A 26,182-nucleotide genomic window follows, 5' to 3' on the forward strand; every position below is an offset into this window, starting at 1 on the left:
AACCTGCTTGACCCAGTGATTCAGAGAACTAAGTGAATATGATTTTTTTTGCTACTTTAAGAAAATCTATTAAACAAATGGTTTATTAGTCTTTAAAACATATAAAATAAAAAAATCTTTTATTTTATAATAATGTTTACACTGCCAACAATAAAATGGGGTCTATCAGAGAACTAGTTGGTACACATTAACAATGGCAATTTGAAATAAGGATTAAATAGCAAATTCTCTCACTAACTAATGACACATGTTTATGATATCTATATTCTGTTATATTCCATTTTAGGAAAGGGGTGCTATGTAACTATCTTAATAAAAAACAATGAAAATAAGGCAAAGCAAATGTCAATCATATGAACCCCCTTTCCCCTGCCATTTTTTCCCATTTTCACTTAGTATCTTCTCCAGGAGGCAATAAAAACAAATGCTAAAATGTTATGGAAGCAATAAAAGGTCTAATTTTTTGCACTTTGTTGCTTATAAATTATCTAAAAGAGGCATGATTAAAATTTTAGCAACATCTCTAAATGTTGCTTATAAAAATGTATATTCTGTAGCTTTTATTTCATCACCAATGAGTATATTCACTAATATTCATGTTTAGTTGCATTCAATATTAAAAATCTACCCTAAATATAATATTGTATAATAAAACATTTTAAATTTATATCACAGATCCTTCTAGTTGGACTCACAGACAGTCGGTTGCCTGTTCATGAATACTACCTACTATAAACATGACATCTACAAAAAGAGGGGTCACTCTACTGAAAATACTAAACCACCCTAACTAATGAGAAGATTCTATTCATTCCTTGAAGAGTTTTTATAGAAAAGTTTAAGAAATGTAATTTGTTGCAATTAACATTTTTATGTTTTACATTTTACATTTTGATTATTGTGCAGAAACTGACAGAATTTAAAAAAATGGACTTCAGAAGTTCAAAATTTATCATTTTTGAAGAAGTTTATTTAGAATAGGATTTTATAACTAATTTGGACTCTTCATCACATTGATGGACATAATACTTAGAATTATAAATTGCTAGATTTGATAAATACCTAACAAAATGTTTATTTTTTTTCAGTCATACTTGACCACAAAACAAATATTTTACTAAATTTCCAGAGTCATTTCTCTGAAAAATAGTATAATGGCATGATAACATTTCACTAAATCCTATTTATCTTCTGGGAAATATTTTAATTTAGCTTTTGGATTTCCTAATATGATAAGCTTATATATTCATGGTATGAATTCCTTTAAAAAGAGCATCTGCTCTTGGACTTGTATCTGTTGCATCTTGTCAATGTTTGACTCATGGTCAGCATCCAATAGTTGTTAAATGAATAAATAAAATATAATACATTACCTATGTATCAAAAAGCATGTGTAAGAAAGCCAAACATGTTAACTTGTTCTACTTTATTTATGTAATTATATTTTCATTAGTATTTTAGTAGACGGGGCTGTATAGAAAAACAAATGTATCATATATAGCCAAATGAATCTTTTTCTTAAATGATATTATTATAGTAGGCTACAGTAATTTCAACAATTTTACAATAGAGTTTTGATCCTCTTCTTTGCGATTTGTTTCAGAGACACCTCATGAGTCACACAAGAAAATTAGTCTCAGTACTTATAGCCCTATTTCATTTTTCAATTCAGTTTTATCACACCATGGCTTCGAAGTGACTTTGATTGTGACCCCTAAGCAATTCTCTGATTAGGGGATAAAAATTCATAATTCCAAGATGTTTCTGAAAATGTTCTGAACAATGACAACATATTTGGAATGAGGGCGTAATTTCACTAAGTGATACTTCGAAGAACAATATTCATTTGGATATGCAAACACACATTTTCAAAAGTTATATTACTGTGTTACCATACCTGTTATAAAATAATAAAAATATATAAGTATTTATTAAGTCAAACTTCAGCAACTGCCTGAAAGTTTAGCATATGGAAGTTAAATTAAGTCTTTCAGATTATGATTATGACAATTGTTCAACATTTTGTCCTTCCTTATAACTGAGAAAGCATAACTTAATATAACTACTAAGAGAGGCCCATTCATTCTTCCAGTGATTCTAGAAGAAATATGGCACATAATATCCTTTACTTCTAAATAAAGGAGTCAATGACTCAGAAAATAAAGAGGAAAAATAAAGTAAATGTGAGAGAGATGAAGAAAAGATAGAAGGGGAAAAAGAGATTTAGTACGAAAGAAAGGACAAAAAGAATGGACAACAGAAATACTCTTTTTTAAAATCAAGAAGAGTGACTCTGATGCGGAACACACTCAGCAGAAAATTTTCATTAGAAACATAACACAGAGAGATATTTGGAGAAGATAATAAAGCACTGGTTCTCTTTTATTGTTAAGATCTCAGCTGATGTGGGAACATTGTGATTGCACTATAAATTGCTAAAGTGAAGAAGAGAACAAATAACTTCATTTATTTATTTTGTTTGTTTTTTAGACAGTCTCGCTCTGTCACCCAGGTTGGAGTGCAGTGGCACGATTTCGGCTCACTTCAACCTCCCCCTCCCGGGTTCAAGGGATTCTCGTGCCTCACTCAGCCTCCTGAGTAGCTGGGATTACAGGCGCCCGCCATCATACCTGGCTAATTTTTGTATTTTTAGTAGAGACGGGGTTTCACCATGTTGGCCAGGCTGGTCTTGAACTCCTGATCTCAAGTGATACACTTTACCTCAGCCTCCCAAAGTGTTGGGATTACAGGCGTGAGCCACCACACCTGGTCATCTTTATCTTTTTGACATGTTCATCCTTGTCCCCACACTAAGGTAGAGATAAAGCAATTATCTTCTCAATGCTTGAAACATTTTAAGTTGAATTCATTCTATGATTTTCTTTAGATTTCTCCGCATATATCAATGGAAAAAATTAACTATCTTAATTTCTCATCTATATAGAAATGCCAGTGCAACAAAACCAAATGTAGGGTTAGAATATCAGCAAGGTAAAGAGAGAAGAGAAAATTCCCAGATTATGAAATGGAGAAGAAGAACAGAAACATGATATTTAGCTCACAACTCTTTCAACCCATTTTCTATACACTCCATTATTCTTTCTTAGAATTCTTACACAAATATTTAGTACAGTTTTGGAGGAATAGTAGAAACATTTTATAGTTTTTCCTTGTCCTGAATCTTCATCTAGCCTTCTTCTTTTCAGCTTTCCTATGTCCTTTGTTCTCCTTTTATAAGGAGAGATGAGTTGTACAATAATATCCATTTTCATAAGTTATTTAGGTAAATTATTTTGAAGTATACATGTTGGATTTCCAAAGCAGCTGTTTTTAATTAAAATTTAATTAACTAATTTATGTCATTATGTATCTTGTGTTAAGACAACCTTAACTTTCTTTTAGTAAGATTTTACCCAACTGTTTACCCTAATTATAGACAATTAAAATGTTCTCTCTTAAAAAATATTATTTTCCATCCATTACTGCCAAAACAAGGAACGCTTTTTCGCCAGGAGAATACATCCTATACAGCAGTGGTAACCAACCTTTTTGGCACCAGGGACTGGTTTTGTGGAAGACAATTTTTCCACAGGCTAGGGGGTGGGTAGGGTGGGGGTGGTTTTGGGATGAAGCTGTTCCACCTCAGATCATCAGGCATTAGAGTCTCATACGGAGCGTGCAACCTAGGTGCCTTGCATGAGCAATTTACAGTAGTGTTTGCATCCTATGAGAATCTAATGCTGCCTCTGATCTGACAGCAGGCAGAGCTCAGGCCGTAACGCAAATTATGGGAAGCAACTGTAAATACAGATGAAGCTTCACCCCCTTGCCTGCCGCTCCCCTCCTGCTGTGTGGCCCGGTTCCTAATAGGCCAGGGACCGATACTGGTCCACAGCTCGGGGGTTGTGGACCCCGGCTATACAGGTCTTAGAGTATTTGAATGTCATAAAAAGAGGTATATATGTCTTTCATAGAGTCAGAATGAACATGAAGTGGGTGTGGGAAGGGTTCTGGGGGTTGGGAAGGATATATTTTAAAACCTCTGTAAATCTTCAAGTTGTGAATACCACAGTGATATATAATTTTCCCCATAAAATGCTGAGAACAGTTAAGCTTGCTTGAGATATGGCTATCACATGGTTGGCTAGACTCATTTACTAGAAAAGCACACCAGCCTCACCATAGATGGAGTTTGAGTTTAAAACTCAAAAATCCATGAATGCCAGCAGTTTTGTTTGGGAGGGTGAGGTCGGCGGATTGCCTGAGCCCAGGAGTTCAGGACCAGCCCGGGGAACATTGCACAACACCCCATTTCTACAAAAATTTCTAAAAATTAGCAGGGTGGCTGGGCGCGGTGGCTCACGCCTGTAATCCCAGCACTTTGGGAGGCTGAGGCAGGCAGACCATGAGGTCAGGAGTTCTCAGGACCAGCCTGGCCAGGATGGTGAAACCCCGTCTCTACTAAATATACAAAAATTAGCCAGGCGTGGTGGCATGCACCTGTAATCCCAGCTACTCGAGAGGCTGAGGCGAGAATTGCTTAAACCGGGAGGCGGAGGTTGCAGTAAGTCGAGATGGTGCCACTGCACTCCAGCCAGGGTGACAGAGCGAGACTCCATCTCAAAAAAAAAAAAAAAATTAGCAGGGCATGGTGACACGCATCTGTAATCCCAACTACCTGGGAGGCTGAGGTAGGAGGATCGCCTGAGCCTGGGAGGTTGCAGCTGTGTGAGCCATGCAGTGCAGTGCCACTGCACTCCAGCCTAGGGGATAGAGTAAGACCCTGTCTCAGGAAAAAAAAAAAAAAAGATATTTGTAAACTATGGCACTGGAAGGAAGAATTATTGAAATGATTAGCTAATGTTTAGCCTAATCAAGACTTGATATGGATAAGTTTTCTAACAGAGTGTTACCAAGATTTCTTAATTTCTACCAATCTAGTGGATATAAAATATTATTTCACAATGACATTATTTGTATTTCTCTAATTTCCAATAAGGTTATCTTTTCAGGTATTTATTTGCTGTTTGTGTTTCTTCTAAAAAATTCCTGCTCATGCCTGGGCACAGTGGCTCACACCTGTAATCCCAGCACTTTGAGAGGCCGAGGTGGGTGGATCATGAGGTCAGGAGATCGAGACCATTCTGGCTAAGATGGTGAAACCCTGTCTCTACTAAAAATACAAAAAATTAGCCAGGCCTGGTGGCACGCACCTGTAGTCCCAGCTACTCTGGAGGCTGAGGCAGGAGAATCCCTTGAACTCGGGAGGCGGAGGTTGCAGTGAGCTGAGATTGCACCACTGCACTCCAGTATGGACGACAGAGCGAAACCCCATCTCAAAAAAAAAAAAAAAAATTCACAATTTTTGCAAAGCTAATCATATCATTTTCTCCTTTTGGTTGCCTCCTAATATATGCAGGATAAAAGGCAAGTTCCTAAGCATGGATTTAACATTTTCCATTGTCTTTACCCTTGTCTACCTCTCTAGCCTCACTTCCCCATGTTGCCTGCCTCTCTCTAAATTCTCTAAAATTTCAAAATTGCTAGTTCATTGCTTCTATGCATTTGTTCATGGTGTTTCTTCTGTGGAATTTCCTTCTCATTCTTGCTGATAATGGCTAATATTGAATTCATTACTTAAGGCTTAGCTCTTCACATTCCCAAAAAGCCTTCTCTAACTCTTGTTAGGCTGACTTGAGACTTGCTCCTCCAAATTTCTACAGCATTCTGTGTATAACTCTACCACTGCATAGACTTTAGGCTCCTCAAGGGCATGGAAGCTTTTTATCATTTCATCTCTAGCACCTAGCAGGATGCCTGGCCTACAGTGACACTCAAATTTAATTTAATCTCCACGAATGTGTGTTACATGTGTAAGATTTAAGAGACATTATCTAAAAGGAAACTAGATAAGGATTGGAAATTCAAGAGAAAGATCTGGGCTAAAGATGCCAGTAATAGCTGAGGTCATGAAAGGGGCTAATATTTGCCAAATGTCTACTGTGTAATGGGCACAGTGCTAAGCATCTGTGCATATATTCACAATTTTACAAGGTAGCAATTATATTTTATAAATGCAGAAGTAGGCTCAGGAAGGTTAAACAACCAGTTCAAGTTTCACAAAGCTAATAAACAATAAAACTGAGATTTGAACCAAGATCCTTCCACTACACAACACTGAATGAACTCAGGAGCGTGTGTGTGTGACAGAGAGAGAGAGAGAGAAGGAAAAAAGACGGAGAAGAAGAGACAAGGAGACGAGGACAGAAGACATCTTGGAGATGGGTTTAGGAAGAAGTCAAAAAGGGACATAGAGATGGGAGAAACACTGTTAGGGACTGGTATGTTGGGAGACAGTAAAAGATTTCAAGAAGAAATGATAACCATTTCAAATTCTTCGGAAAGATCAAGCAATTAAAGAACTGAAAAAAGTCTTTTGAGTTCCAACAAGATCTTTTGGTCACCTTGGAAACAGCAATAATTAGCAAAGTAGTGGGGAGAAGCTAGTGTACAACAGGTTGAGGAATGACTAGGAGGCAGGGATGTGGCAATGATGAACAGACTACTCTTTCGAGAATCAGCTGTAAAGGTAAGGCAGGCAATATGTAAAAACAAAGGCTTAGAGGTTGTTTTGTTTTTTTAGAAAAATTTTAAAGACGTCATAGACGTGAGCATATTTAAATACTGAAGAGGCAAACTCATTTGGGAGGGAAAATTCAAGATACCTGTGAGAGGATGCCTTCAGAAACACTATTTTTGAGGAGGTGGAAGATGAGACGCAAAATAACTATGGACAAAGGGCTATTCCAACTGAGATGTCAATGTATATGTTTGCAGCTGAAATGAGAGTCAAAAATCAGGGGTTTTATCTGTGAAATGGGAAGAAATGAGGTCCGAGATTTCAAATATGAGCAACAAAACTCAGACTTTGATCCCAGTTTCTCCCTACGCATTTTTTTTTCTCTATCGAATGGATCAATTAACATTCCCCTGTTCACCCTGGCCTCAAACCTAAGCGTCATCTGTGATTTCTCCCTTTTTTTTCCCCTTCCTAATAGCTAATGAAGTTTAAAATAGTAAGACTACAAAGGAGTCTGAGGATAGTTATAGATGTTACTTCTAGAAGCTCAGGTTATTAAGGTTGTTACACTACACGTCACTATTAGCAGCTGCTGTGAGGGAAAGTTCTTGGTGAGAACGGGTCAGTGGTAGAACTTTACCAAGTAAACACCTATCGGGCTTCATTGTGTATGCTCCCAGTCCAATACACTACCTGGCACACAGCAGGCACACCGCGGGAACCCACGAATGAACGCTGGTGCTGGTGGGCCCGTGAGGAGAGTCATAGATTCACTGAATCGATTTGGACTTGGTAGAACCTTGGGGTCACCCTAACCCCCTTTTTACAGATGAGGAATCTGAGGCCCAGAAAGATGAGGTAACCTGCCCAAAGTCCAGAAGTGACGTAGCGCCAGGACTACAAAGGAGCAAACACAGTGCCAGGGGAAGGGGATCTAAGGAGCTGCAGGAATTGAACAGCAGGATGTGCACTGCCATGTGGTTCTCCCCTTACAATGGGACGTTTCCTTCTGTTCTCGTCACACCCCAGCCCAGGTCCTGATCACTCCACGGGTCATTATCCCAACAGCATCCCTTCCTCCTCTTCTTGCCTCCCAAGCTACCCAAGATTCCAAAGCCAGATCAATAGTCATCAAACATTGCTTTAACTTACTCCTTTCCAGTTAAAAGCTTTCAAAGAACTAATTCATTTGGACTTTGTCCTATAGGTAGGGCTCTTCGGGGGGGCAGGGGGCAGCGGGGCGGGCACTGGGTCCCACGCCGAGAGGATTTCGTGCCAAGCCACGCACACGGTGCAGCAGGAGCCGGGTCCGCCTCCTCAGCCCCCAGCCCGGCCCCAGACACACCAGCTATCACACCGACCCTGGTCAAATAAACCAATGGGCACGTGGTCGGCCTGCAGAACAGAACCCAAGCGAGCATATGCCAGGAACCTGCCTTCCCGCCAGCCGCTCAAAACCCCACCCGCTGGCCCCGCGCCGCCTCAGACCGGATCCAGCTGGATTCCTCAAGGCGACGCAATCGCCTAACAGAATTCTACCTCTTTCCCAGGCCGCAGCCAATGGCGCGGCCCCTCGGATCCGGAGCCGCCGCGGGCTCTGATTGGCCGATAGAGTTAGCCTGGGGGCGGGAGAAGAGCGACCTCGGGGAAGCGTGTGATGCGGGGAGGTCGCCCCCGGGCGGCGAAGCAGCCATTATGCAGGCGTGAGTGAAACGAATAAACAAACAAACAAAACCCACTAGCTGGGGCCTCCATTTCTTCCCCGCCCACCTTTCTCCCGCGTGGGGTCTCCCGTTTCCCAATCGCCACGCTTTCCCCGCCTTCGTCAACGCCTGGGTACGTCCCCCTAGCCGCGTGGGCCACGCACGTCCTGGCACTTAACCTCTGCCCGTCCGGCGCGAAGTTAGAGGCCGGGGCGGCGCGGACGGCGCGCACTCCCGGCGGTGGGGAGCTGAGGCAAGGGGCCCGAGCCCAAGCCCGCGGCCGCGGCCCGGCCCACGATGACTTGCTACCGAGGCTTCCTGCTGGGCAGCTGTTGTCGCGTGGCGGGCGGCCGGGCGGCGGCGCTGCGGGGACCGGGTGCGGGAGGCCCCGCCGCGCGGCCCCGGCTGGGCGGTGACGGTGGCGGCCGGCGGCACCTGGGGCAGGGGCAGCCGCGCGAGCTGGCGCGCTGTGGCAGCCGCGCGGACGGCGGCTTCCGCCCCTCCCGGGTGGTGGTGGTGGCCAAAACCACCCGGTACGAGTTCGAGCAGCAGCGGTACCGTTACGCGGAGCTCTCGGAGGAGGACCTGAAGCAGCTGGTGGGTCCTGGCTCGGCCCCGCTTCGCTCCCGGGCTCGGCCGGGGCTCTGGTGGCGGCTGCGCCCCCTCGGGCGAGACCTCTCGGGACGACTCTTCCCAGGGCACCGCAGATGCCGGTCCTGCCTCTCTCGCGGCCCCCAGGTCCTCTGGCTTCTCCCTGGGCCTCCTTTGCCTTTGGGCGTGCGTGCGAGGGAGAGGCAGGGCCGGGGAGAGGGGGAGAGAGAGGGACAGTGGTTCATGCAGGGACTTAGGAGGCAGGGGCGCCGCGGGGAGGGCGAAGAGGGGCTGCCGAGTGGCCTCAGAGTGAGGGGTTTGAGGATTCGTTGGTGCCCTCGCCGCCCCCGCCCTCGTTCCCTGGTTGGGACCCACTCCAAGAAAGTGAGCCAGTGGCCTGAGGTCTGGACGCCCTGCGAACAGCTCCCCTGGCCGCCCCGAGAAAGGGGGCCCAGGGCGCCGCTGAGGGCTGCCGGGGGGAAAAGGGCCGAAACAACCGCGGACACACCCCCTTTTACTCTGCAGGACTGCGAGGCCTAGGGCACTCCGGAAAGTCCTTCAGCGTGAGCCTTTTCCTTGGTGGAACGTGGTCGTTGGACACTACGAGCTTGTTTTAAAAGCACAGGTCTTTGGTGCTAAGAAGGAAAAGGGAGAAAATTTGACTTGTATATGTACGTTATTAAGGAGAAATGTCAGGACAAGGGGCTGGTATACTGGGTAGTGTGTGAAATAAAAAAGCCTGCGACTCTTGTGCAGCAGTATCTCCACAATATACCATATTTGATATGTTTATTAATATATCTGCAAAGATACAAATCCAAGGGAAAAACCAGAGTTTGAATCTTCCTGTTGTCATCCACCCCCCACCAACTTTAAAAACAGTTTCTGATCCCATACCACCATCCACCAACTTAAGGAAAAGGAGAGTGCCCGGTGCTACCATGAGCAATATGTCCAGAAAAATATATTGGAAATCTCTTAATTGTTGGCACTGTGCACCAAAAGGTTTTGGAATTAATTGCACATAACTGATTTAGTTTAATTCTGTGCAAGACTAGACAACCTGTTGGAAACTTCTGGTATCGTGTGATCTTAGCGAAGTTATTTTGTAGAGGCATCAAAATGAAATTGTAAATCATCTTTGCTTAAGTGCTGAATCTGTTGTCAACATTAAACATCCTGCTTCTTTGTTGGGTTTACTGAAGAGGGCTCCTGCATTCACCTGATGGGAGTCTAGATGTGTAGATTTGTTTCCTTTTTCCTAAGTGTTTGAAAATGACTGTTTATAGAATACACTTGCATCATTTAAAGAATAAAGGGTTTGAACAGGAGGTTAGAGTAGTTGAGTTTGTATTAGGGAGTGAAACTAGAGGTGAGATAGGGACTAGTAATGTTCTAAGAAAGCACAGTGTTACTATTTGGGGAAAGTGGTGTGCCCTTTGGGTTGTACTAATTTTGCAAAGTCTAGCTTGTAGGATTTGTCAAATGCCATGTATGCATAAATATGTGCATACAGTTTTATCGAAGCTTCCCACAACAATTTAAAATAGCTCACTTGGCATGTTCAGAGTGTGGGATTAAGAGTGAAGAGCTCAGTTCTAGGCCCTGGTTCTGTGTGGTTAACTTCCTATGTGTGTTCTTCTCTGGGCCTCATAGATGGAAATGATACTTTTTGTATAGTAGTGTCAGTTTTCAAAGTGCTTCACCTAATTCAGTATGTGAATTGCGGAGGTTGTACCAGATAGCCTCCAAGGCCCTTTACAGTACTGGCATTTTGAAACTGTGGATAACGTTTTCAAGGCCTCAAGAAAATGGGTGGCATCTCAGTTAGGATTAACTCTTGGACCTCTGAACTAGATTACCACTTAATAAAAAAACTATTAAAATGTAGGGAAAATCAATAAGTCTTAAAAAGTCAAACTACCTAAGTGTACCCGTTCTGAGTGGAGAAATCTCTAATAGGTAAATATTTGTCTATTGCTAGGTAATGCTGTTTGGGATAAGCCAGCTTTGAAGTAAAACTCGTGGACTGTAGAATACACAGTTTTGTAATTGCCAGGCAGTGGAATAGTTTTTGTTGGTGGTGTTGTCATTACAGTTTTATTGGATAAGTTCCTTACTGATTTGAATTTGTGTTATAGTTTATATAAAGGCCCATACTCAGAATGCAATAGCATTAGTTGTAGACCAGATGAGAGATTATTAACAGGCCAAAGAATACTGGGCTGTGTGAAGCTGTCCTAAAATGGGATTCTGTAATAGGAGTGATAAGATGATAAGTATTATTTGTTATATTGCTGGGGTAGAAAATACTAAGTTATGTGAATCATGTGAATTGGATGGATATAAAAGAAAGTGGCCAAGTGCTTGAGTCTCACCATGGCTGCTGTGTCTATAGTGTCATGGTAACTTGGTTTTTTGTCAAAGCATTCTCTTTTGTTGTCGTGGTGGTGGTTTTTTGATGTAAAACAGGTCTGTTTTAGGCTATTTGTTAAAATGCAAATGGAAGATGAAGGATAGAGTGCCAGTATAATTTTATACCCTGAAGGCTGATGATTTTCTAACTTTGTAGAAATGTAAACAATTACAGGAAATATTTTTTAGTTGATAAGGCATGCACAGAATAGGTTTACAACCTTCAAGCTAGTCAAAGTTTTGACTTTTATTTACCGTTTCATATTGGTTACATTGCTTTATTTTAAAATCTTGTCTTTTTCCCCATTGATTGACCAGTGACTTATTTTGTGATATCAGATTTCTGGTCAAACATTTTACCTCTACTGTCTCATGACCTTTCAAAGGCCAGTAAAACTATTATTACAATTTACTTGCATCATTAAGAGATGTAGCTGTTGGTAAATGTGCAATTGCTATTAACAGGGTCCTTGACACAAATTAGAACTCTAGATGAAACAAAACTGACTTGGAAAAGATTTTGACACCAGAAACATACCTCATTGGTCAAAAAAAGGTTTTATTTAAAGCTCTTTTTCACCTGTCACCAGGGATGGGGAACTGAATAAGGAAAAAAAAATTTAATGTAGAACAAATAAGAAGTCAGCAGTTTCTGCCCTCCTCTCCATCATTCCAGGTCTCACAACTCGGCAACCCTTTTACTGGCTCCTATTTTTAGTTTTGTTTTTTAAAATTCATAATGGGATAGAATAATTTCATTTAACAGTCTGCCGTGTTATTGGATTAAACTAGATGACTTGGAAGGTGTAGCACCTTGGATTTCCCTTTTGTTTTCTGAAGATTTTGTGGCTTAGGTTGTAGCACTTGGGCAGATAATACTTTTGCCACAGGGTATGCAATAAGCGTACCATGGTATACTTTTGTCAGGTGGTATACTTTTGCTACATTGTATGCAATAAGTATATTACATACAATATGATTGTTAATCAAATTAAAGAGCATGATTTGGAGTACTGCCAGAGCTTTCTAACTGAATCCTTGCTCCTCTCAAATCTTCTAGACACAGTTACCAGAGTGTCTATCTAAAGTGAACATCTGGCCCTTTCTCTCTTTTGCTTGGAACTCCACAGAAGCTCCCTGTACCCTTTAGTCACCAAGAGTACTTGTTAAAATGCAGACACCTGAACCTTAGCCCCGCAAGACTCTGACTCAGTTTGTGGAGAATTCCCAGACTTTGGTTTTATGAAGTACACACCTGAAATTAATGACTCCGGCTGAATTCCAGGGATGTGTTTTATCCCTGGTTGGCATGTGGTCCCCAGTTAAACTGAGAAACACAGTTGTGGGCTCAAGTTCATGATCTTTAGAATGGCAGATAAGTCCCTTCATGAACTGGCTACCTCTTGAGCTTCACTTCTGATCACTTCTTGTCTTAAATTTCATATTCTAGCAATTTCAAACTGTGTTAATTTCCATTAGATGTTGTACTGATTTAGTTTAATTTATGGATCAGTAGCACATAAAATGATTCAAAATATAAAAGATACAAAATATTATACAAAGAAGTCTTTCTGTTACTTGTCATTTGTCATTCAGTTTTGTCCCTGGAAGTAACTATTATCAATTTCTTGTGTTTTCTTCCAGAAGCAACCTATACCTACAAATCAGCACAGTGAAATATTCTTTTTCTTTGCCTCATCTCTTTTTATTCAATGATAATATACTATTTAAGCTATTATGTGCCTTTTTTTTTAGCCTAACAGCATTTGTGGAGATTGTCATAAAGAACATTCTCATTCTTTTTAAAAATAGTATGTATGTTACTTTATTTTGTGTCCTAATTTATCTTCTGCTATTAAACACATTCTGAAATGAATAACATTTGTGTTTATATGCATGTAAATCAAGCTCTAAGACAAATACCTAAAGTTGAAATTGTTGAGTCAAAAGCCTTGTGCATATAAAGTTTTAACAGATTTGGCCAAATTGCTTCCCTTAGAGATTATACAGATTTTTACTTTCACCAGCCCTGTATAAGGGGACTTATTTTTCCGTACATAGTTTATTAAATTGTTGGGTCTTTGCCAACCTGGTGGGTGAAAGATGGTATTTCAGGGTGGTTGAATTTGCATCTCTCAGTGTCTGTGTGTCTACTTTTGTAGCCTCTTTTGATTTGAATGCTCTTCTTCCTCTATCCAATTCCTGTTTTGTTTTTGTTTTTTTTTTTTGAGGTTAAGCTCAGACATTACTCTCTCAGGATGCCATCCTTGGTAACCTTGCTGTGCCTCTGCCTTTCTCTGGCTACCAAGATTGTGTTAGGCATTCTTCACTTCATAATACTTATCTGTGATTATTTTCTTTTCTAAACTGTAAACTCTTTGAGGGCAAGAATTGCATCTCCTTTATCATCCTCTCCACCCCCATACTTCCACTAAAAAAAAGTAGTAAAATGTTTCTGATGTTCTGTAAGATCATTTTTAGGTCTTTTCTCCTTGAGCCTGGGGACCAGCTTCCTTCTAGTCCAGGGCCTTATTACCAGCTGTCTGTCTTTCCAGATGTTAGCTGCTGAAAGCTTAAGTCAGAGTTTAAGCCTTAAGCTTTGGATTCTTTGATAGAGGTTTCAGGTTAAATGTCTTTGAAAAACATGAGCCCAAGCAAAAGATGATTTTTATTTGACTATGGGATTCTTTTTGGTGGGGCGGAGCAGAAAATGTTTTAAATTCTGTGGAACACAACTTGGAAAACAGAGGTTTAAGGTATACTCCCTTTCTATAAATACTTGCAGTTGAATAGGAAACTCACAAAGATGTAAAAGAATTAAATATCACAGTAGCTGAAGTGTCACCATTAGAGAATCATTGACCAACATGCTTTACAGCCCTGATGTTCAGCCTTCACTGTATATAAGCGTTATCTAGGGGGAGGTTTTAAAAACTACAAATATGTGACCAGCCATGAGATTGCAAATAACAAAATTTTTCACTGTTATCATTTTCCTATATTTTTAATTATATAAATTAAGTTCTAATAGTTAAGTGTTTGATGCACATTAATCTCTTCTCAACTAGTAAAGTGTAAATTGACTTTATTTGTCACTATCAGTGAACTTTGTAATATACAACGGAAATATATAATTTCAAAATATCAGCAAGTGTGCCAGTTATTTCACGCTTTAGGAAAATTTATTTTATATATATATATTTTTTCTTCATAATAAACCACTAGATATGGATTATGCAGGAAAATAGACCAATCTTTGTAAAACATTTGCATTGAAGGAGGGTTCATCCAATTGGCTCTCCTCTTCCTAAATGAAAGGTGGTAGAATTAGGTCCTGATAAAGAACAGAATAGTTCTTGAGTTATGTAACCTAGTCATCACAATTGAGGCTTAGTGGCCTAATGAGTATTCACAGTTCTCAAGCAGGAGTAAGATATATGGCTAATGTAGGAATGTTAGTAGTATGTGGCTGCATGGATATAACAGAGTAGACAAATCCTACTTTAACAGCAGAAAATCAGAGTTTTGATCCTGAAAGCACAATCTGATGTCTTTGTAATCTTGAGCAAGTAACCTAACCTCTCTGTATCAGTCTCTTTGGCTTTGAAATATTTATAGTAATACCTGCTTTTCCTTTCTCACATAATTTTTAGAAAGGTGAAATAATTTACAATTTACATAATTTAACTTAAAGCTGCATAATCTAATTCCAGTTTAGCCACAATAATGATCATTATGTAAATGTTACATATATTTAAATTATGTACCTGAAATGGTATTGATTTGGTTAACTCCAAAGTAGATTCCTTTACTAAGATAGATCACTTAAGTGAACTAAAAATATGTTGATTTTTAACTCTGCTTGCGTAGTGTTTTTTTAACCAAAATTTTAAAGAAGTTATCATTTCAAAGTAATAGAGAAAATAATTACAAAAATTATGATCTGCATTAAAAGTACTTGCTACAGTGTCACTATTGGCAATATCCAGGAAGTCTGTTAATTTGTTTAAAGTGTCACTTTTAAATATTTGTTCGCAAAACCGTTTTTTGAGCACCTGCTAACTGCTAGGCATCCTGCTGGATCCTGGAGAATCAAAGATTAGTAAACAGTTTCCAAATACATGGGAAACATCTATTACATTATATTATAAATATTTATAAGTGATCCATGGGAGTACAGGGAAGGGAGAGAACAATTTGGGAAGGGTAGGGATGAAGGGGAGAAAAGACTCCCCCACTCCCAACTTTTAAGTAGATTTTTAGTGATCTTTTTAAAGTTTAGATTTTCAGTTATGAGATATTTCAAACATATAGAAATGTTTCAGAAAGTAACAAGACACCTGTGTATTCAGCTACCTAGACTTAACAGCTATTAATATTCTGCCATATGTGCTTCAGAATTTTAAAAATGGAAATATTACAACTAAAGCCTTATGCATCCAACTTTTCCCACTCCCTACCTCACCAGAGGTAACCACTGCCTTGAAGTTAAGTGTATTGTTCTCATACATATGCTTTTACATTTATTAATATGACAGTATCCATAAACAAGTGTAACATCATGTGTGTCTTTTAGAAGTTAGTCAATGATAATTCTATTCTTTAGAATATGTGCCTATTCTTTAGAAATTTGCTTCTCTTATTTACTATTGGTTTCAAAACTTATCTGTGTAGATACGTGTTAATTCATTTTTTTTGAGACGGAGTTTCCCTCTTGTTGCCCAGGCTGGAGTGCAGTGGCGCCATCTTGGCTCACTGCAACCTCCGCCTCCCAGGTTCAAGCGATTCTCCTGGCTCAGCCTCCCTAGTAGGTGGGATTACAGGTGCCTGCTACCATGCCCAGCTAATTTTTTGTGTTTTTAGTAGAGATGGGGTTTCACCATGTTGGCCAAGCTGGTCTTGAACTCCTGACCTCAGGTGATCCGCCTGCCTCGGCCTCCCAAAGTGCAGGGATTACAGGCTTGAGCCACCGTGCCCGGCCCATTAATACATTTTAACTGCTGTGCAATATTTCATTGTTTGAATAATTAGGTTAGTCACAGTTTTTCCATTATTAAAAAAATATTGTAATTAGAAGTACAAATAATTTTTTCCATAAGCATTTAGTGGGTTCCTGAACAGCACTTAGTAGACTTTAACATTTTTGCTAATATGAAGGTGAAATGGTATCTTTTAATTTCAGGATGTTTGAATTAAATTTTGAAAAATACAGAAGAATTTTTATGTGTGAAGGAGAGAACAGCAAGACTTGCGTGAAGTTCATCTGGTAGCCAACCAAAAGAACTCAAAACTGACTGTGATCCATAATCAGAGATCTCTTACATTGTGACTCAGTACATAAATTTGAAATAAAAGATAACAGGGAAGAATTTAGGCTTGTATGTTTTATAAAAACATCTTTTAAATAAAAGATAACAGGGAAGAATTAAAAATATATTTTAAATAAAAGATAACAGGGAAGAATTTAGCCTAGTATGTTTTATTTTCTAGTTAATGATAATGCTGGCTGTGATCATTAAATTGTGACCAGCTTATAATGCACTTTAAGACAATTTGAAAATCATAGTATATTGAGGCCAAACAGGTAGAGTGGACCTTATAAAGGTGGTAAGTCTCTTGCCAAGGAGTTAGCTTTATCTCCTAGTGGTTTTCAAACTCTTTATGGTAGAACACAACCCTTGCTCAGCCTGTCTTTCTCCATAGGAATTGGGTGATGAGGGTCAATTTTTCTGAGATTTCAGCATTTTGGACGTTGTATGAAAACTGGCTTTTGTTTTCATACGACGCCCAAAATGTGGTGGTGTTAAGGTTAGTTAGGGGATGGGAATTAGTCAAAGACTTTTGAAGAAGGAACTAGTTTAGAAAATCTGGAGGCAAGCTTTTGCATTAGACCAAATAAGAGTTGGTGTGGTCCAGAACTCAAGCAGTGGCAGCATGAACTTAAAGTACATAGATTGTCAAAACACTTCACAGATGTAATTATTTGACTTCACTACTGACTGGCTGTGGACATTGAGTGTGAGGAAGAATTAAAGGTGACACGGATTTATTAAGTTGCTCATGTAAATGATGCTATTGTTAACTGATAAATTGGACTCAGAAGAGCAGATTTGAGGGGGAGTATATAATCAAGTTTTGATATTTTTGGAGAGAGGTACCTGAACTATCTGTGGATGGATGTAAAGGTAGCATTTGAAAATTCGAGGCTGTAGATCAAGAGACGTGGACTAACAGTATAGATTTCAAGGTTACTGGGATATACTTGGTAGGTGAGTTTCCTGGAGTGGGGTGATAACTCAGAGAAAATGAAGTGAGAGCAGGTAAGAAAACCAAAGTTGGAACCTCAAGCAATATCAAGGGAGGAGGTCAACAGAATTAACAGAGGAATGCAGAAATAGAGAACGTTGGGGAAAATAAAGGTGACAGCCTGGGAGAAAGTAAGTGGAATAGAGATGATCTAAGATAAATACCAAATATATGTGAAGAAGTCTTTAGGGTTCAGTGCACTAGGTCTGATCATGTTAGGTGAATGGTTGAGTATCTAGGTGTTGATTAGGTGCTGTTAACCTTTTTAAGGCAATTTTGAGTAACACTTAGAGTACCATTTAGTTAAATGTGTATGCTTTTAAGGGTGCCTAAATTATGCCTAGTGGATTGACATACTGAACTGTCATTGTCTCAAAAGTTTGTGCATTTATTATGTGTTAAATTTAAAAAAACTTAACTCCTTCCCTTATTAAGCTATCATAGAAATTACATAGAGTACAAAATAGCAATACTCAACTGACTAGTAAAACAAGTCTTAAAAATGTGTAATTGCAATAAATTTAGTTTTAGATAAGTAAAACCATCTGTGATAATTTAATAAAGGTGTTATAAACCATTTAGGTAATAGCATAACTATCACATCTGGATCTTAAAGTGTGCTAAATCTATCCATTCAAAATCTTGCTTTTTTCCTTACATGTTGTGCTTTATTTTAATATCAGAGCTGTGTGGGGAGACATGATCTTGGCTTTCGGAGATTCTGTAGGAGAAACTCTTGCTTATATTGAAATGTGTCTGTCTGTCTGTAGATCTCATGGAGTCACCTGCTTTTTCCAAGTGTCCTGGTGAATCTTTATTTATTTATTTATTTATTTTAATGGAGAGAAGAATTAACAGGTTTTTGGGGAAAATATTAAAGACTGTTACTAATAATTTGTGTAACATTGCAGAGAATTGGGAATGTGTTCTAAATTTCAGTAATTTCTCTAACCTTTTAATGGTAAGACATTGTCTAAGAAATCATGTGTTCTTATTTTTGTCTGATTAAAGGAGTGTTTTAAGATATTTGAAGTCATGTTATTTTCAAAGGTTTAGCAAGAAATTCTTACCAGCTTTTGCATATGCCTTTTAAACAAATATAATTATTGGACTTCAGTACTCACTGGCTGTGGCGATTGAATGTAAAGGAAGAATTAAAGCCAGTTGAATAGTGATTTAAGCCTTTCTAATTGATGCTGTTTATTAAGTGATTTTCTTATTTTTTATCTGTCTTGTTTAGCCAGTTCATGTTAATAAAGCTTAATAGCCCAACCAGTGAGGCCTTTAAAGAAAATAAGAACTTACATTCTCTAAATGAATGTTGAGGATGACTTATTAGAAAATTAGTTCACAAGAAGAAATTTGAGTGGGAATAAGAATTTATGAACTGACATTTCTGCTTCAATGTTAAGTATTCTGATGCTGCCTGAACTTTGTATTTAGATTTGGAATTTTAGGAATTTTATTATTGTTAGCAATCATAGAAAACTTGAAGTTTTTTGTTAGTTCTCCAAAACTTTTTCTCCCACAAATTCAAACCCTTTCGCCATCTCAAGCCAAAGTTCCCTAACAGTCAACGCCATGTATCTTATTTTCCTGGGGCTTGCCGAGAGCCAGGAAGTAAGCATAAAAGTTTCTGAACTACCAGACTAGCATTTACAGGGCTTACACAGTAAGGTTTATGTGCTTTTTTCCTGGGTACATGTTCCATATTGTCCAAACCAAAATTTGGAACATAAGGTAAAAAGCCTGGATAGGGAATTGAAGTATGAGGGCCAGCTACCCTTGAAGTTTTATTTAAAGTAGAAGTGGTAAATTAGATATAACTGTTGTAATAGGCTTATTGTGCATTTGAATTAGTTATCATTGTCTTTGGCAGTTTGCAGTGCCTTGTTTAATACATTTGATTAAGTTCAACTAGTAGTTAAATGAACACAGTAGTAGGCAGTCAAATATTTAGATGAATACTTTTTTAGAGCTTAACTTCTAGCTGTGTAAAGTGTTCACGCCTAAAGTGGAATTGTGAGAGATAATTATAACAAAATAATATACTATAGTAACTAATCTAACTCTCCTCAATTCTAAGGGTTGGTTTGCACACTGTTGTCACTTTCTGGGTTATCTTCTGTAGCATCTGCTTCTGCACTATTCTTGCTTTTCTGGAAAATGTATGCATGAGTTCATTCAACAAATACTTAGCTAGTACTTAGGCCCTGAGGAACAATGGCAAACAAGATAAGTAAGATCACTGTTCTCCCAGCACTTATATTCTAGTAAGGAGATTCAAAGGGATTTTTAAAAAATACCAGGAAATTTTAGGTGTGGTAAATGCAAAAAAGGGAATTAACAGGTGTTGGGAAGGAGTAATTGGCAGTGGTGGCTGTTGCAGCTGCAAGGGCAGCACCAGCAGCAGCTGTTTCAGCAGTCCTGGCACCCCAGGGTTAAAAAGAGTCAGAGTTAGGTGGAGGGATGGAAAGCATTCCAGCAAGTACAAAGGAAGAGCTTGGTGAAAATAGACCAAAGAGATTAGAGTGTTGGGAATGGGGAGGAAAAATGAGGTAGGAGAAAGGAGCAGAAGTCAGGTGGCATAAGCCTGAGAGTTGGTAGGAAGAAAGTGCCATTTGTAGAAGGGCATTAAGCTGAGGAAGAGACATGCTGTGGTCTCTCTGGTTTCTGTGTTCGGAATAATCTATAGGGTGCCAAGAGTGGAAGTAGGGAACCCCTGTCAGAGGCTTGTGCAGTGGTTCACGTGTGAGATCATGAGTGGTAGAGGGGAAGAAGAGAAAAGTGCTTGGATCAAATATAAGATTTAGTAATTGGATGTGGAAATAAGCAAAAAAGGAGGCATCGGCTGTGACTCTAGACTGTTGGCTTAAGCCATAGGTGGGGAATTCTTGGGCCAGAAAATCAAGGGCTAGATATTGAACGTGCTAGATACTGAATGAATAATAATAGCATTTCAAGTATTCAGTATCTAGCATGTTCAATATCTAGCCCTCTAAATTTGAGGTGCCTGTTAGATAGCCAAAGAAAGATGTCAAATAAGCAGTTGAATAAATGTATTTGAAGCTCTAAAGATAGGCCGGGTTGGGAGATAGCAGTTGGGAATCATCAGCATCAGCATATAGATCTCTTTTAAAGCCGTGAAACTAGAGATTGCCAAGGGAGAGGGTAGTGGTCCATACTCACTGAGAGGTGGTTAGTGCCGTTTTAGTCAATCTGTAGCTGGGTAATGATAGTGGTAATCTGAATATTCATGCTATGTTGGTCCATATTAAGAAATTCTACTCTAAAATAGTTTTTCAAACCTTACTGACTCATGTTGATTTGTTGATTAAATTAAATGAAGGATTTTTCTAGTTATTATCATAGTCAGTGCTTTCCTTTAAAAAATTATTGACATTGGTTGCTTAGTCTAAGTTTAATGAGGCTTTTGGCTAGGCATTAAATTTTGGCACAGGCTGTCTAATCAATTATAGTATATCTTGGTAAGTTAACATCTATTAATTAATTTTCACAATAGCCAAATGCTTCCTCAGCTTCTCTCTTGTGAGAACATACGAAAATTACAAAGCAAGGACAAAACTATTTAAAAACTCTTAACCCAGTATTCGTAGGCAAAAGATGGGGAAGGTAGGTATCAAAATATTAACACTAACGATTTTGAGCCGTAAGATTATATTTGATTTCAATTTTCTTTAAATATGCATTTTCCATATTGTTAGTGTTTTCTTTATAACCTTTAAAAAGTAAAATATGTATTAAAATGCTGTCTAAAAATTAGTTTTACTTTATAGTTCAGTAAGTAATGATTTAAAACAAAATATTTGAGATTGTATATTAGGCTGGGTGTGATGGCTCACACCTGTAACCCCAGCTTTTTTGGAAGCTGAGGTGTGTGGATTGCTTAAGCCCAGGAGTTCGAGACTAGCCTGGGCAACATGGTAAAACCCCATTTCTACCAAAAAAAAAAAAAAAAAATTAGCTGGTTGCAGTGGTGTGCACTTGTAGTCCCAGCTGCCTGGGAGGCTGAGGTGGGAGGGCGGCTTGAGTCCGGGAGGCAGAGGTTGCAGTAAGCTGAGATCACACTACTACACCCCGGCCTGGGCAACAGAGCCAGACCCCGTCTCAAAAAAAAAAAAAAATCATGTCTAGACAGGTATTTGAAAGACTGATTTTGTTACATAAAGAGGAAAGGTATAAGCTGGGCACAGTGACACGTGCCTATAATCTCATCTACTTGGGAAACGGAGGCAGGAGAATCATTAGAGCCTAGGAGTCCAAGACCAGCCTGAGCAACATAGCAAGACAGCATCTCAAGAACAAAAAAAAGAAAAGAAAAAGGGAAAGGAAAGGTATAAAGGAATTCGGAGGAGCAAAGAAAGTACAAATAACACACTTTTGAATTCTAGCATTCACTCTAGTGGACAAATTTCCTACTTGGTGATTAAATGGATGTTCACTAAGGATATTTCTGAACTTTTTTCTCTACATTTTACTTTATGGATTATTCATAAGAAACATAGTTTAAAAAATTTTAATGGTAAGATAGTTATAAAATGTTACTCCAACTAGGAAAAATAATTCTTGAAGGATATATGTATATGTAAGTTATCCTTTCTAAGGGAGCTAGTCAGCCCTTTGTTTAGATTTCGTAAGGTAAATTCCAAATAGAGTTTATAAATCTGAGAACAAGAGAGAAGCAAATCCAAGTGGAACAAAGGTCATCTAACCGCCTCTACAAGTATTAGTTTATCTTTGGTCATCAAGTAGCCATATGCAGTGTGTTAAAAAGTCATCAAGCCTGAGGCAGGAGAATGGCATGAACCAGGGAGGCGGAGCTTGCAGTGAGCCGAGATCACACCACTGCACTCCAGCCTGAGCGACAGAGCGAGACTCCATCTCAAAAAAAAAAAAAAAAAGTCATCAAAAAAATAAAAAACTTAAGCTGTAAAACATAAGATTTTGAGATCCTGGTGACTATATGATTCAGAAAACATAATGCTGTATTTGGTATTAAAGCCAAATTATAATTTTCTGATATCAGGCTTTCTAGTTCAATTTGTACTTGTAGGTTTCACAGGTAGTTATTAAAATATATTTTTAAAAAATTATATTTTATATGGGGCTTTTAAAAATCATAATATTAGAACATGTGTAATATATATTAGTAAAACAACGTTTCTTTTGTTTTGATATAGCTTGCATTGAAAGGCTCTAGTTACAGTGGACTTCTTGAACGACATCATATTCACACCAAAAATGTAGAACATATTATAGATAGTTTACGGTAAGTCTATGGGATTGGGTCTTGGGTTGGATTTTATATTCAGGACTTCCAGTTTTTATTTTGTACTAGCAGCCCATTCTTAGATTTTTAGTGATGATTGTTATTATAAAATCATTTTCAGAAAATTATATCAAGGTTAATGGATCTGATTTTATAGCATCTTGAAAGAAAAATTTATTGGTCTCTGAAAATGTCACAGGTGTTTTCAATTATTTGGTCTTCCAGAGAAATGCATCTTCTGTAGAGTTAATTCAGTTACACAGCTGGCTTCAACTGTATAATATTTTATTTATTAAAACAGACTAGTGGATTATATGAGTGTTCATTGTAATAATATTTTTGAGTGTTTGAAAATTATAGAAACTTATGTCCAAAAATTACAGAAACTTCAGTTAATTCAGAACTAAACACAATTATATGTGTACAAGAGAGTCAGTGTGAGAAACATGTGAATTACAAAGTATTTAGTCACTATTCCGGTGTCTGGTACTCAATGAATATTTGTTGGATTTAAAATAATGGCCATTCAGTTTTATAGTTTAAAAAATTGTCACTCTAAGGTGTTAGTCTTCTGGACCATTTTTGTATTATGAATTTAAGCATTAGAAGGAGTAGAGAAAATGAAATTCTAACCAATATTGCTATTCACTAGTGGTTATAAAAGCTTTTAAAGCACATGGAGATTTGGGATATAACTTTCGATTTATTCATATGCTTCCTTAATTATCATAGTTAATTGGCTGTTGTAATTAAATGAAAACAAAGATAATGTTATAAAGCTCCATGTAAATTTGTTTATAAGACACAAATTTATTTTACATCTCTATTGTAATCATCTGCCTCTCAGAAAACATACCCCTGTTATATATATTATTAGTGGAAATTTCATATAACCTTTCCTTTTTTATCCTAGGAATGAGGGAATTGAGGTTCGTCTAGTAAAGAGGAGAGAATATGATGAAGAGACTGTTCGATGGGCAGATGCTGTCATAGCTGCAGGAGGTAATAATTTGACAGAAGTAAAGATGTTGGCATATACAAATGTTTAATACACATTATTTCCAGATACCCTAGGGTCTAGCTATATTGAAGCCTTCAGAGTCTTACCATTAAACACATTTTTGGATTGTTACGATCGGGTTTAAAACTTCTGTTTTACACAAGGCTACATTTTAAATGAATGACGTTACTATGAGGTTCCTTGTGTGTATTTAAGGTATGCATTTAACTTCAAATATGATTCAAAGGATCAGTTATTGTATTTTGGTATAATTATGGCAGTTTTAAGAAAAAAATGAAGTTGATAAAGAGTTTAATGAGATGAAGTAAATTCTATTCCTCTTTGGTCCCAATATACTTGTACTTACTTTTTTCTGAACTTTATCATTAAGTTAGTGGCTACTGTTTCTAAAGCTTTAAGCTGACAGCAGGTGTTGAAGAGAAAAATTTGAAGTTGGACACATTGGATATGTTTTTATTAAAATAATTTGTGAATTTGGACTGGTGTTATGGGAGAAGGAAAGAAGATTGGCTAATAGAAATTTTTGGATTAGATTAGTGGTTACTAACTGTGGGGTGCTACTAGTATGTAAAGGGACTACCTCTAAAACATTCTACAGTGTCCCCACAACAAAGAATTATTCTGCCTAAATGTAATCTTGCCACTTATGAAATCCTGGATTAGAGTGGGAGAGAGAATCCAAAGGTATAATAGGTAGAAAGGGAGTGGGATAGGCTATAGCAGTTAGCAGGGTGGGGTATGATTGTTAAAACTACTGATTTTCAAAATGGCCAAAAACTAGATTTATAACAGAAATCTGGTTATGTCTTGTATTTTGTCTTATGTTCCTTAGGTGATGGCACAATGCTGCTGGCAGCGAGTAAAGTCTTGGACAGACTTAAACCAGTTATAGGGGTAAACACTGATCCAGAACGGTAAGAAAGAACGTATACATTTTGTTTGATTTGTGTGGTGTGCTTAAGTTTTTTTTTAGGTTATACATATATGCATTTCTGCTTTGCTTGCATAGTATCTTTTTATGGTCTGTCTTAAAATTTGGAAGCTATTTTTTATTTTCTCGACCATGTTCACATTCTTGGGCTCTGTTGCTACAGACATTTTACTAGGTGTGTGGTGTCTAAGTGGAAGCATCATTGTTCCTGGCCACCATGAACATTAGAACCATGTTCCAGAAGCATTCTAGTAATCAAATTTAGGTATGTAGAACTGAGTAGAATTGTCTTTTATGTAGTTGTTTTCAAGGATATAGCTCTAGTTTTAAGCTCAGGCATGAAAAATATATATACATCTAGCTGGCATTGGTGGTAGGAAATTATGTTATAGGATGGACCAGTTCTCACATTTTAGCTTCCCAGGTAGTTTGGGAGTAGGATCTGTGGCATAATAGACCTGAGTTCTTGACCCAGGTGAGTGTTGGGGACCTTTGGTATTGCTGAGGAGGGACAAGTTAATAATGATCCATTTTCTACCCTTCCTTATGGCTTGTATTTATATTCCTCATTATGCTGATTTTTTTGGGGGACAGTGACTTTACTGACTTAATAAAAAGACCTATCTTAATAAAAAGACCAATAAAAACACTATTGGCACTTTTTTTTTCCTTCCTTAGCTTCGTGATATTTACCCTCATTCTGTTCTAGCCACCCACAGCCATGACTGTACCTGGACTTTATGGTGATCTGCAATTCCCTATCTCTACAATCCTAATTAATTCCACTCTGACTGTAGCCTTCTACCTTAACAGCAGTCTTATTACTTTATCCCACTAAATCTGCCCTTTGACTTTCAGTATTTTGATCACCTCCATTTTCTCCACTTATTTCTTCCTCACTTCATTCACTTTCTTAAATATTTCTTTCTTGCTTTCTTTCTTTCTTTTTTTTTTTTGAGACAGAGTCTTGCTCTGTTGCCCAGGCTGGAGTGCAGTGGCGCACTCTCAGCGCACTGCAACCTCTGCCTCCTGGGTTCAAGCAATTCTTCTGCCTCAGCCTCCTGAGTGGCTGGGACTACAGGCATGCACCACCACACCTGGCTAATTTTTGTACTTTTAGTAGAGATGGGGTCTCACCATGTTGGCCAGGCTGGTCTCAAACTCCTGATCTCAAGTGATCCACCCACCTTGGCCTCCCAAAATGCAAATGTTTCTTCATCATTATCTTTCTGCACAATTCTAGATCAATCTGACCATCATCCTTTCTACTTCTGCATCAGTACTGCTATGGTCATCTGGGGAAAAAAAGATCATTGGGTTTGGTGGCACTTCCAGTTTGTAGTCT

General features: G+C 38.5%; 2 protein-coding genes across 15 annotated transcripts in view; both read left to right on the forward strand.

Annotated features, from left to right (window-relative positions):
• The window catches only part of RANBP3L (RAN binding protein 3 like), a 55,053-nt gene extending 51,581 nt beyond the window's left edge, over nucleotides 1-3,472 (forward strand). For 5 of the 7 annotated variants that reach the window (XM_001147154.7, XM_003310747.6, XM_009449276.5 and 2 more), the window contains one exon: nucleotides 676-1,369. In XM_001147154.7, coding sequence (XP_001147154.2) covers nucleotides 676-719 — 44 coding nt within the window. In that variant the 3' untranslated portion in view covers nucleotides 720-1,369. Of the gene's footprint in view, nucleotides 1-675; nucleotides 1,370-1,603 lie in introns of those variants that run through there. The other 2 variants (XM_016953417.4, XM_009449279.5) reach the window with 2 other exon arrangements.
• Nucleotides 3,473-8,099: 4,627 nt separating this feature from the next.
• Nucleotides 8,100-26,182, forward strand: part of NADK2 (NAD kinase 2, mitochondrial) — a 49,449-nt gene continuing 31,366 nt past the window's right edge. For 2 of the 8 annotated variants that reach the window (XM_063811299.1, XM_003310748.7), the window contains exons 1-4: nucleotides 8,100-8,283; nucleotides 22,797-22,885; nucleotides 23,799-23,887; nucleotides 24,739-24,820. In XM_063811299.1, the coding sequence (XP_063667369.1) occupies nucleotides 24,750-24,820 (71 nt within the window). In that variant the 5' untranslated portion in view covers nucleotides 8,100-8,283; nucleotides 22,797-22,885; nucleotides 23,799-23,887; nucleotides 24,739-24,749. Of the gene's footprint in view, nucleotides 8,417-8,453; nucleotides 9,022-22,796; nucleotides 22,886-23,798; nucleotides 23,888-24,738; nucleotides 24,821-26,182 lie in introns of those variants that run through there. The other 6 variants (XM_063811301.1, XM_063811300.1, XM_517804.9 and 3 more) reach the window with 6 other exon arrangements.

Source organism: Pan troglodytes, chromosome 4 (assembly GCF_028858775.2).
Source record: "Pan troglodytes isolate AG18354 chromosome 4, NHGRI_mPanTro3-v2.0_pri, whole genome shotgun sequence".
In the NCBI taxonomy this organism is placed as follows: Eukaryota; Metazoa; Chordata; class Mammalia; order Primates; family Hominidae; genus Pan; species Pan troglodytes.